We start from the raw sequence: 13,760 nt of genomic DNA on the forward strand, positions 1-13,760 counted from the left end.
GGATGTGGAACCATTAATCAATGTGTCTCACAACTTGGAGTTCTCACAAATGGGAGGACACCTTATTACGTCCAATTAATGTATTTGTAGGAGCGGTAATTGTAGCAAATTATCAGAACTGACATTTCAGGACAGGAGAACTTCGACCTCTCCGGTTTCCCGTAATATGGATCATTTATGCAGGGAAATGCATTCCAGAGATCTTTATCATTGTTGCTGAATAATTGTTGCTGACTCAAAGCTCGCATGTTATTTCCTGTTTTTGTTTTGTTTTTAATAATGAATACATTATAATTTTGTATTACAAAATCAGCGTCTGGTGCGTAAAAGCGGACAACTAACTTTCATGCTGCCCGTTCCAAATGAAGTACAAATTTGAAATGAAATTAGTCGAAACACATTTTGGGTAATCTGCTAATCTCGAGGAGGAATCTCGAAATGTCTACCGTATAAGAACCTTGGGGTTTCTCTAAGGAACTAATGTATTCCATACAGTCAATTGTCTTGGATAGTGTGCATAAAAAGGCGAACTTGGTGAAACTGAAGACATATATTGCAGATTTGTATGAACGCATGCCTGTAAGATAAATTGGATGTCATCCGATACCTCTTGGTATACAGTGTGGCACGAGGTACATAGACTCAAACACAGGGTACATAGGTTCACACACCAGGTATACAACACAAGATACCCCTCGATATCGCTTATCGGTTTATTTGTGTGCCATACAAACCCAGAAATAAATATAACCAGTTCAAAACATGCATGTCTAGAACATGTCCAGAACATATGTTCTGTATGGATACTTAGGGATGCAAATGATAAATCAACGTTATCTAATCAGAGATATGTCTTGATGATTACCATTATCCACTCCTTACTTAGTACAGCAAGTGTACTTTGCATTGTTGATTGAAACCTTTGAACCTCATTACAGAGCTTGTCTCCGTATATTTAAGAATACTTCCAGTTTAAATTAGATAGGTGATGACTATGTATATATATATGGGTCCACATTTACAGAACCCTGATGTTCTTTTGGTAAAATATTCACCCATAAATGTATCGAAACACGTGTGAGCTTGTGTGATTACTTAGAAACATACCTATGCTTAAGGCCTGCCCCGACCACTACAACGTTCATACACTTGCACTAAAGACTGATTAATTGTGACACCACCAGCACGTGTATATTATTCACATTTACAACTACGCATTCTAGTTCGGACTCCTGAAATATAAAAGACAGCTAAAATGCTAATACAGGAATATACAGTAATTTGGCAGTATAACTAATGTTTTGACTGACAATGTTCCCGAAATGATATAAAAATGACAAAATGGTAATGAATTGTTGTTACAATAATATCAACGTTTTGACATCTTGCTGGCGAGAACGTCAACTATGTGGGGAAAAACAAGGACATACCATCAAACAAGTTAGCAATTAGTGAAAATAAGCCACTTCTGGATTAAGCAAATCCAGTGCTTGGTGACAGTTCTGTCATTACAGCATTGGCACTTTCTCCAAGTTTGGGTCACCAGAGGCGAGGTCAGTCATTGGTATAGTTGCATTAGTTCCTGATGCTGCAGGTACGACAGCACCTCTTCCCAGTTCTCCTGTGTAGAGATTTCGCTGAGCATTAAATTCCTCTTCCTTTTCCCGAAACACTTGGTACAAATGTTGGGTGAGCTCCGCTGAAACCAGCTCGCTGGAATTCAAGGAGATCATGGACAAGACAAGTACTCCATCAATTCCCAGGAAATTGCTGATGAATCGAGTTATAGAGTGTTCATCAGGGCGAGATCCTTTGGCAGCGTTGACATGGGCAGCTATCCTGCCATTTCTTAGGAATGGAAGGAAGAGAAATCCTGCCCACAGGACAAGGTTAAGGATGGTGATGAGAGCCAGGAGGAAGATCCAGTACCATAAGAATGCGAACATCTTCTCATAGATTTCGGTGATTGGCAAGGTGCACTGAATTCTATACCTGTGAGAATTCTGCACCTGGTATATATAAAAATCGCAATAACCATCTTTTACAAGCAATGGATTCATGATGGAGTCCATATCAAAACCAATATAGGACCCAACCCTGATTGCCAGGTATTGTCTGAAGTGTATTGTTAGGAATACAAACTGTACTATCAGATTGACAGAGGAGAGAAGCTTCACAATCAGGTACAGAAGAGCCAGAAGGATTCGATTTCTTCTCAACAGACTCCCAAATACTGAACATGGCCTGACTATTATCAGCATTGGTCAGTTGAACACTTTTCAGTGACTCCACGGTTTCTTCCATATTGAAAGTAAGCAAGTGCTTGCTGCTGTTTCAGATGATGTTTGGTAGTTTGAAAGCGAGGGCCTGGAAGAAGAGTATGAGTGGTATCCAGAGGTGGTAGGAGGGTACAGGTTCCGGTTTTGCGTCGTCATAATCATCAGGCATTGACTTCGTATAATACAAGCCCTTCAGAAAACACGATTCCTGTGTGTACGAGTACTGAGACTGTTCGAATTGAGCAGGGCACCAACAACTGATGGGTGTAGTGATGAAACGCATGGCGAATGATCCCACAGAACACACGGCCAATAGAAGGACTGTCCAGAAGCTGTTGATGGAGTCGACATAATCCTGATCTAATCCACGTCCGAACCATGCTCTTAATCCTTCCATTGTTGTCTAAAACCAAACCAAAACAGCATTGCTCAGTCGAGTAAGAACGTTCACGACATTTGCGAGATACATTTAAAATGTGTGCTTAGAAAAAAGTATTCTATGTATTATATTTAAGTGAGTTACATTTTACATAGCATCGGCAATATTGTATTTATATCGTGATGAGTAAATGAGTGAGTTAACATTTAAAGTCTCATCAGTAATATTTCATCCACATCATAACAATGAAACAAATTAGATAAAATCAATCTTTAACGGTACGACAACCTGTCAACATAGGACAGTAAAATATCTAGAATATCACAGCTTTAGATTAAAACTAGCAGTTTAGAAATATTTGTTTTTAAACGACACATTATAAAAACGGGGTATACATCGCCAGCAACTGGAAGAAGATCAGCCTATATAAGAGCCCATTGGGATTCACAGTACATTTGCTATCTGTATGGGCCCTAGCTGGATTTACACCATCCCTCAGATGTAAGCGATTATGGACAAAGCTATCCATGAATAAAAATTACATATATTCTACGATTAGAAACCTTGAATCCTTAAATTTACTTTGAAGGTTGTGGTCTTACATACCCTCTCAGGAGGACAATAATTTTACGGTACTTCAACCAACTTCGAGGATTCAAAACCACTAACGATATAATTTGCAAATTTAATTCACCAATTTATAATAAGATATATCTATGTACAAAACAAATCAATCAAAATTTGTCAATCAATTCTATTTGCTTTTAAAATTAACAATTAAATTAAAACTAACGTTATTTAAAATATCCTTCGTGGATGAAGCTTTTAAATAAATATCCCTTGTAATGGAAATATCAATACAGTCAAACAGGACATGCTTGACCGTGATTCGTTCATCACAGGAATACAAAATGGTAGATTTTCACCTGTAAAACAAAATTAATATTCATGTGTATATCTTGAATGGCCAATATGACATCGTCGTACAATTACTACCTCAAATCTGGACTGAGAACCCAAGTACACTAGACGCTTAAAAGAAACGTTACCCTTCTACCTTTATGAATTACTGAACAACTATTAAAGATATTTTAAAAGGTTATAGTTTACAAGAAAGCTTAACAACACAGCTTTATGCAAATCACGAAAACAAATTCTCAAATGCATTCATATTTTGGTGAAATGCATCTTTTTCAGAAGAGTTATATTGTCCTATATTCGTCCATGCCGACAAAAAAAAATAATAGTGATTTTGATGTCCAAAAGAAAGGTTGAAATAAAATTCTGCTTTGGGACAATGATAAACCATTTAAAGTCACCATTTTTCAACTATATTAAAGCAAGAAACAACTGTTGTTGAGTGTGTAGAATTGTAAACTAATCATTGCTATGATTGGAGCATCTTTAGAAACATTTTCTGCTGATTTGCATGAGTGAAAACAAGTAAAACGTGTCTTTGATATTGTGAAATTGGAGCACCTTTAGAATACAGCACCACAACTTCTCGTGAGGACGATCTCTGCCGTAGGTCACGTGTCATTAAGACAAGCAACCAGTTTGTGAGAACCCGTCGGACACGAACTCGCGACCTTCGGATTGTTAGCTCGACAGCTAACCGACTGAGCTACGTCCACACTGTTGCACAATGTGCAAATTTATCGAGTCATTCCTGTGACGTCACGGAAATGAACGGAAAGAGTCGAATAGGTCACGGACAATTACGAATGCTACGGGTAGACTTGGTGTCATGTTATTTTATTCTACGGACAATTGCCGAATGGATCCGATGCCATTTGGCACACTCGTCCCATTCCGTAATCTACAAATTAACGTGTGGCGTGGAATGAGCCGATATGCTTCAAACTGAAAAGGGTTGTTGACGTCAGGCGTCAGACGTAGATTTCACGGTGTATGCATGAATGACGCGCTATTATATAAATCGGTGATTTTGTGACAGAAAAGTGATGTAGGGAACACTGTAAGGATAATGTGGATCGCACTAAGGAACGAGGGAGACATGAGCATGTGTAGTGACGGCACGAGGGTGAGTTAGCCTTCGCATCATTACTTTACAAAATTTATGTTGCGTGTGAAACAGGCTTCAGTGCAAATTCCAGGCCAATTTCCATTAGCCCAAAAATTTCTACATTAACCCATTTCATAATGTACTTTCGACGTTTTAGGTTTCCCGATTTGTGTGAAGAAAAAGTATTAAAATGCAAAAAGGAAAAACAACAAATGGTAGATCTACTCACGTATTACACCGGACATGTACCTACTATATTGGATTAGGTCCCTAACCCTAACCCTCAGCCCTAACCCTAACCCTAATCCCTTGAAATAATCCTAATAAATAGAATGCATTGACGGAACCACCGGACATGTACCTACTATATTGCATTAGGTCCCCAACCCCAACCCCAACCCTAAACCCAAACCCAAACCCTAAACCCTAAACCCTAGCCCTAGCCCTAGCCCTAGCCCTAGCCCTAGCCCTAGCCCTAATCCCTTGAATTAATCCTAATAAATAGAATGCATTGACAGAACCGGCACAAACACGACTGACGTGTCTAGTGTAATGCATTATTACCGCTTCGAAAAATAAAATACTAATAAAACACTTTTCTATGTAATGGTGCAAATTACTGAATGACAAAAATATATATGTAAATTAAAAAAATTACAAAATACAAAATACACAACACATAACAACTCAGCAGCCCGTAATACAAATAAATATGAGCGTATTAGTGAAAAAAGAAAAATATTTCAAACTGGTGCTTGCAAAATATTGCGCATCCGCCGGTATACAACTACTGGAAACTCTCAACATCGTTGGGCTTATGCAATGACATAGCTCGTAGAGATGAAACACCAGTGAGCGGAGCTTATACGCACTCGCTGAGCCAGACAACCGTGTTGCCATGCAGGCGTCATAGGGCATTGTTTCGAGATCGTGCTTTCGAACAAAATCACATTACATTACGTAAAACGGTATTATGACGTATTTTTAAAGTTTGTGGTGCTGTATTCTAAAGGTAGGCCTGAAAAAATGTTAAGAAACATCTAAAATTATCTTTGTTAACATATTTGCTTGCAAAGTTACGTTTTTCCATTTTCTGTTTACACATAGCAATATCAATCACCAAATCGCAATATTCAAGCAGTATTTACATCCATTTCACATGTTGAATGATTCTATAGGGTATAAAGAGAACCTAGAAGACATGATCTGATACACAAGTACGAGAAATGTGCCAAGATTAACAGCTGAAGGTAGAGAAAGAGCCATTGGGATGGTGCAGATGGGGTCGACATACAGTGCTGTTGCCAACGCCCTAGGATGCCACCGTAATACGGTTATATCACCGTAGACAGACCAAGTAGTGGACGTCCACGCATCACAACGCCAGCTGAAGATAGGTACCTCCATCATTAAGGAAGGAGGGTAACGTTTCTTTTGGCATTTAGTGGAGGTGTAACTAATAGCTGGCTTAATTTCATGTAGTTCATTGACACCTACTTGGGTGTCCCACTTCTTCAGCATTAGATCCCGTATGCAACATCTAACGACAGGTTTATAATCACTGTATGGTATAAGAAGTGCAGCATCAGCCATCGCGTTGCCAACGATTCCAAAATGACTGGGTAATCAGCAAAAGACGATGTTGTATTGGCCAGTAGCAAGAACATTAAATAATTCAATAATTTCAATTAAAAGAGGATTTTAAGAAGTCACGTTTATATAGCCTGAAGACAGGAGAGAGAATCTGAAAATATTATGAACTGTTTATATTCAGAATGTTTCTGGGTACATTTAAGAGCTGATAATATGGCAGTATAGCCTCTGCTGTTAAAAATGGAGCTGCTATCAGGTAATCTAGAAGATATTGTTCTGGATCCAATGACAGTGGCACAAGCAACTGCGCCTCCATCCTTGGACCCATCTGTAAATCAGGATTTATACATGTATTATATTTACTTCGTAATTGGTCATATTCTTGTTTGTATTGTAGTTGATTTGTTTCCGATTTTTATAAGTAGCATATGCAAGATCGGCTTGTGGACTTACTAGTTGTTAAGGAGGAGGAAGGAGATATATTATTTAGCTCAATTTTAGCAGCAGAAATGAAAGGTTTTATTCTTATTCCAAGGGGTGGGATAAGAGAATATCTTTTTATATAGATTATCTTAAAGAGGATTAAAAAAGCACAGAGGCAGGGCTGGACAGGGCTGGACACGTTACAATAATATTTTGTTGCATACTGCAAAGATAATTTGAGACGGCGATGTATTAAAGATGGCTCATCGGCCTCGACGTAAAGACTGTCAATGGGAGAAGTTCGGGAGGATCCAAGACAAAGTCCCAGACCTTGATGGTGGATAGAATCTAGGATAGATAGGTTGCTTTTACAAGCTCCGTCATAGACGATGGAACCATAATCCAGTTTGGAGCGTGTAAGTATTCGGTACATTTGGAGAAGGGTTTACTGATCATCTCCAAACTTTGTATTCGAGACAACTCTCAACATATCAAGGACCTTCGGGCATTTATTTTTGAAGAATATAATTCTTCTGAAAATGTTTTCAAACTCAGTTCCTATACGTTTAACACAAGACAGAGGAGAAATTGCTACTACTACACACTGCGGTTTACGTGGTGGGGAGCATGGTAGCGATACAAGGATAGATCACGGTCATCTGAACGGGAAATACAGAATAGTGTATAATTTGAACTTTCAGTTAGGCAAAAAGGTCCATGTTGTGTTACATAACAGCGAGCGTTGTGGCACTCATTTGATACTCAAGGCAGCCGAATCATCTGATTGGCGAAATATCGATTGCATACAGTTTTTATCCTTTAGCGTGGATATAAATCTCGTTTTCCTAGAAATTCAGCTAGGGTCCGTGCAGGTAGCAAAAGTACTGTAAGTCTGCATGGTCCCTAGTATGGTGATGTACCTTTAGTTGTTGGCGATCTACAGTACAACCAGAAATTATGGAGAATTTAAAGATTGTAATTTTAATTTTTTTTTCACTCATTACTCATTTAATGTGAATATTAGCAGAACATAACTCCAGATTCAAAGACAGGTAAACAGTTAGTATTTTGTCAAGTCACCATAGGCATCAATGCAGGCTTCAATGCGGCGGGCATACTACTGATCAAAGAAGTTAGAAAGTCGTGGTCCATGCTGTGCCAATATCGGACCACCTCTTCTTTTATATTTCAGCAATATTTGTCAGATTTTTCTTATTGACACTTTCCTTCATAAGTCCCCAAACATTTTTATTGGATTTAGGTCAGGGCTATAGTTTGGCCAATCTAATAATGTCATATTTTGGGTCCAAAACCAGGCCTGTGAATGCTTTGAACGATGGTTTGAGTCGTTGTCCTGCTGGAAAATCCAAAAATGTCTAAAGAACACGTGAGCAGATGGAAGTAAATGTCCCTCGAGAATATCTGTGTACCGCTCACTGTTCATATTCCCTTTAAATACACAGAGGGGCGTTGCCCCTAACACAGATATGCCACCCCACACGTTAAATTTTTACTGTACTTTGGGCGCTGATACAAAGGTTTTTCAGTTTGTTTGGTCCAGAATTTCAGTGTATTAGGAAACAGCCACACAGAACAATTTTCTGGGCCTACCTGCGCCTTCCTGGTGCTCAATGCCATATCCATTTGCAATAAACAGTTGACAAAGGGATGCCTGTTCTATGTTCTACTTTAGCTGATCTGAGGTCCTTGTTATTATCCTCCAAAATCAACTTCCTCTCTCTAAATCATCAATACTGAGAATCACTGAAATGTCGTCTGCTAGCAAGTAAACAAAGGGGATAACAAGTCACAAACTAATGAAAAGGATGAACGGAGTTGTCTCTCTTGAATGAAACCAAGCACTTAATGGCTGGTCAAGGTTGTTTATACTAGAAATCCAATTAAACATATTCCTAAAATTCTCAATAATTTCTGGTCATACTATAATTATAACCTGTTTTCATATTGTATTGTCGCAAAAAGTCAAATAATTTCTAACTAAATGCTAGTTTTAATATTTCAATGTGTGATATTCTAGTTGTTTTACTGTCCTTTGTCGACAGAGTTTTTACTTTAATATTAACTATTGTTAACGTATGACCTGTCACTATATGCTATTGAAATATTGCCGAGGTGACGTTAAATTCTAACTCATTCACTCACGTATGACCTGCTTTAGTCATGATATGGCTGCAATATTGCCGATGTGACATTAAATGTTAAATTCTACTACTAGTAGAAAGTAGTTTTGATTTTTGTATCCTCGGTGAAAACAAACCTAAATAGCATTTATCCTCAGACTGGCCGATGTTCGCGACAGGGCGCCGCCATTTTGAAAATCGAAAAGTGACGGGCTAAAAAATCTGTTAGAATTAATGAGATTATGGTTTGTTTTCATCAAGTTAGAAAATCAAAACTACTTTCTACTCGTAGTTAAATATGTATTTGAATCATAACCAAAGGATTTTGCATGACACAACTTAGAACATAACGATTTCTTCCACGGAAGCGAGGTCTGGGTCGAAGTCACAATACTGCGCGATAAATTTCTTGCTACATTCTCGTGGTTAGTGAAATTAAGATCAAGGCACTTATATACCATACATGAGTGGACAGGTTGTGTCAAAAAGCAATGAACGTTAGAGATTTTAGAAGATGCATGTGTCCGACATCTTAGCATTCTGAAGAGTGCATAATACAACATATCCAATACCCCTCCTGTCAAAAATCGATCTGAGTGACATATAACACTTGCGATATATATCCTTTCCCTTCTATCGCCCTGATTACATGATATGCAGACTCTCACTTCATTCGTTCTGAGCGATATATATGCTATACCCAATGTCTTTTGCCTTTTAGTCTGAAATGCAGCAAATTCGGCCCCGAACATCTGAATACGGAAACTTGTTTACAGTTACAAAGCTTATTACAATGTAGTTAAAGAATCAGCATAATTTAAGAAACATAAATTAGTGCTTGAACGATTTTAATTAATATGAACGATTCTGTATTTTTAAGTGATGCAGAAACAGATTTCCATTTAAGATTTTCCCTTTCAAACAATACCGGATTACATTATGTTTGCATTTTAAAATAACACTTTTTTATGAAAATCACGAGAGTCTTGCTGTGAGTGGGGATTGCCACACAATAAGAACAAGTGAATAATTGACAAGTACAAAAATAATTAGAAATTCTGAAGGTGTTTCCAAACAGAGAGGGTAAATATTCGCAAAACAATATGTATATGATAAATCTAATTCTGTGTTACCCCGCGAAAAAACATGTACAAAAATCCCCAAAAAGTCTTGAAGTTGACCGGGGCAAGTGTCTCAGTAGATAGGGTTTTACGAAATTGTGGGCTGTTTATCCTTGTTCTGGTCGTATCCCAAAGTTCTGGCCGCTATAGACGTGTAGATGAACGTCAAAATCAACTCCACTACTCTCAATGAACAGGAGTGCGGCTCTCAATGACCAGGGAACAATATGAGCCAAGCTGTCACTGGTCGACTCATCAGAATCATGCCTTGTGCATGGATACCCAACAGAGGTAGTATCACCCTATATCAGTGACGTTTGCTTCAAAGTAACTTGACCACCGACCTTTTCAGAGCCATTGTACGCCACACTCTCATCACACCGACCATTAGAACAAATTTGATCCTAAGATTTCCTTTCGCCACAACCAGGTGGTTCAGAAGGTTTGTCTTGATGACTCTCAATGTCTCCTACTTTTTCGGCGTAGTAAATATAAAAGTACTTTTGCGTGCTGTTTAAAATAATTAAACCATATGAAAATGTTTGTCTCAATGCAAACCTCACCCAGAATCTTGATTTTATTAACATCTCGTGTGTGAGTTCCAGTGATTAATATGCAAAACCACATGCCTCAGCCCAACCCCACTTACTTCCTCCACGTTCATACGCAACACGACATGATGTATGCATCAATAAAGTACTAACAAGAGGTTGTGAGTTTATCATGTATATTTTAAAGTAAGATAACACCGCTACCCAGTTACAACTAAAATGCTAACCAAAGTAAATAGAGTAGCCTGTCAGTGTAACGAAAGTGTTTGCCGACGATGTTCCCAATGTTATGGAAATGATGCCTCCGCTTCAAAATGTTCCAAATTATCATCCACAAAGACTCTTGCCCTTTGAGACCTTTTAGATAAATAAGTAGTTGACTGAAATTATACTAGCTGGAGTAAAACAAATCCAGTGTATAGGTCATCACATTAATCGGGCACTTTCTCCATATTAGGGGTACCAGAGGCGAGATCAGTCATTGGTAATGCCGCTTCTGTTCCCCGTGGCTCCAGCTCCACCTCCAGGCTCTCCTGTGTAGATTTCTCGTGCATTTTGAAATTCTTCTTCCTTTTCCCGAAACACTTGGAACATATATTGGGTCAGCTTCGCTGAAACCAGCTCACTGGAATTCAAGGAGATCATGGACAAGACAAGTACTCCATCTATTCCAAGGAAAGTGCTGATGAATCGAGTTATAGAGCGTTCATCAGGGCGAGTTCCTTTGGCAGCGTTGACATGGGCAGCTATCCTGCCATCTCTTAGGAATGGAAGGAAGAGAAATCCTGCCCACTGGGACAAGGTTAAGGATGGTGATGGCAGCCAGGAGGAAGATCCAGTACCACAGGAAGGTGAACATCTTCTCATAGATTTCTGGTGATTGGTAGAGTACACTGAACTGTATAATCGTGGGTTGTCGTCATCCGGTGAATTAGAAAATTGCAGTAACCATCTTTACAAGCAAAGGTTTTATAATGAAGTCCATATCAAAACCTGCATAGGATCCAACCCTGATTGCCAGGTATTGTCTGGAAGTATATTGTTAGGAACACAAACTGGGCTATCAGATTGGACTACAGGAGAGAAGTTTCACAAATAGATACAGAAGAGCCAAAATGATTCGGTTTCTTCTCAACAGACTTCCAAATACTCGGGCTGCATCACTGAACATGACCTGGCTATTCTCGGCATTGGTCAATTGTACACTTTTCAAGGACTCCATGGTTTCTTCCATATTAAAAGTAAGCAAGTGCTTGCTGCTGTTCCAGATGATGTTGGGTAGTTTGAAAGCCAGGGCTTGGAAGAAGAGTATGAGTGGTATCCAGAGGTGGTAGGAAGGTACAGGTTCCGGTCTTTCATCGTCATTATCATCAGGCATTGACTTCATATAATACAAGCCCTTCAGAAAACACGATTCCTGTGTGTACGAGTACTGAGACTGTTCGAATTGAGCAGGGCACCAACAACTGATGGGTGTAGTGATGAAACGCATGGCGAATGATCCCACAGAACACACGGCCAATAGAAGGACTGTCCAGAAACTGTTGATGGAGTCGACATAATCCTGATCTAATCCACGTCCAAACCATGCTCTCAATCCTGCCATTGTTGTCTAAAACAAAACAAAAACAGCATTGCTCAGTCAAGTAAGAAAGGTTCGCACCTATTGCGCCATTGATTTCAAAAATGTAATTTGAAAAATAATTAATAATTTTTCTCTGATGATACATCTATGTATCCGAAATGGGATCCCTATCTTTCGACTCTAGAAAAACGTTAGCAAAACCCACTCAAACCCATCCATTCGTCGTGCAAATGACGTTAGTGCCAAATCAGGTTTTGCACGTGCAGTCGATCACGTGATCTTCGCATCGAAGTTTTCTTCATTGCACGTGTTTGCATTGGCCTCAAGAATTGAAAAAACACTTTAAACCACAGTTGCAAGAGCAATGGGTTGCAGCCGTCGTACTGTGTATGACTTGCGAGGTCGTCAAACTGGCACCTCTTCTGATCGCCCAAGGTCGGGTCGTCCACGTGTGACGTCACGAGCAGAAGACCGTCAAATCGCCCTACGTCACCTACGTGACAGATTTCTGCCGGCTACACGAACCAGGGCTGAGATGTTTAGAGGTCGACTGTCCTCATAGACCATTCGAAATCGTTTGCGGGCTGCCAATCTCCATTCTCGATGTCCATATCGTGGGCCAATATTGATGCCGTTTCATCAACGTCAATCGTCTGCTGTGGGCCCAACGTTACCTCCGATGGACCCAGAGAATCGAGTCGTCTTTAGCGATGAATCCAGGTTTACCCTCAGATTCGCGGACGGAGACGACGTCGTGAACGGTATGCCCAATGTTGTGTACAGGAAGACCTCTGGTCATCCGTGGAAACCTCACAGCTGCTGCTTACCGCGACCAGGTGCTCACCCCTGAACTCGTTCCTTTCATGGCGGCTCATGGCCCAGGTCTACAGTTCCAGCATGATAATGCTCGGCCGTATACCGCGATGTTGACATGAAACTTCCTTCAAAACGCTGGAATCAACGTCATGGACTGGCCATCGAGCTCCCCTGACCTTAATCTAATAGAGCACGTTTGGGATGCATTTGGGAGAAGTCTTCGTGGTCTTAGGAACCAACCTCAGAATTTGCAGGAACTTGGCGCTTTTTCTTTTTTGACTCAGTATATTTAAAGCCATATTTTTATACCATACCAAATTTTCATAACATGTATACATTACTCAATATCAATAAGAAGCTATTTTAGAAAACTTGCTTCATTCTGTAATATTATTGTAAATATTTTTAAGAATCGTGGGTAAGAATACTCCATCTAAATATTTCTACACATGTACACATAAGAAATATATATTCTTATATATATATATATATATATAAACAAGTGATTTCTGCAGGTGCATAAGCAATAAATATATAAAATATGAGTCCAAATATTTCTTCTTGTCAAATCTCCTTTATATCTGCACAAGATCGTTCGCCGTGCAACGGCTCTTCAGGTGCAACACTGGATCTGCATAGCACCCTGACAAGCGTATGTATGTGTTTATTGTTCAACACTTAAAATGCCATCAGACAACAATATAATAGGAAAGCGAAGCAGAAGTTACAGTATCAAACTACAAAATACGTATTCTTGACCTTGTCATTGTGGCTATTTTAAGAAAAAGGTGAGAAGGCGAGAAACGGGATTTATCATTACTTGATACATTCTGTATACCAATGTTT

The 13,760-nt window shown here is 39.2% G+C and overlaps 1 protein-coding gene across 1 annotated transcript; it reads right to left on the minus strand.

Annotated features, from left to right (window-relative positions):
- Positions 1 to 1,508: 1,508 nt before the first annotated feature.
- Positions 1,509 to 12,119, minus strand: LOC124279248 (innexin unc-9-like). The gene is made up of 2 exons (XM_046715058.1): positions 11,591 to 12,119; positions 1,509 to 2,254 (listed from the first exon to the last, which is right to left on the minus strand). Exons 1-2 carry the CDS (start codon positions 12,117 to 12,119, stop codon positions 1,509 to 1,511), a joined length of 1,275 nt encoding a protein of 424 aa, XP_046571014.1.
- Between the last annotated feature and the right edge of the window lie 1,641 nt (positions 12,120 to 13,760).

Source organism: Haliotis rubra, unplaced genomic scaffold (genome assembly GCF_003918875.1).
Source record: "Haliotis rubra isolate DU_JTF1 unplaced genomic scaffold, ASM391887v1 Scf2486, whole genome shotgun sequence".
Lineage (NCBI taxonomy): Eukaryota > Metazoa > Mollusca > Gastropoda > Lepetellida > Haliotidae > Haliotis > Haliotis rubra.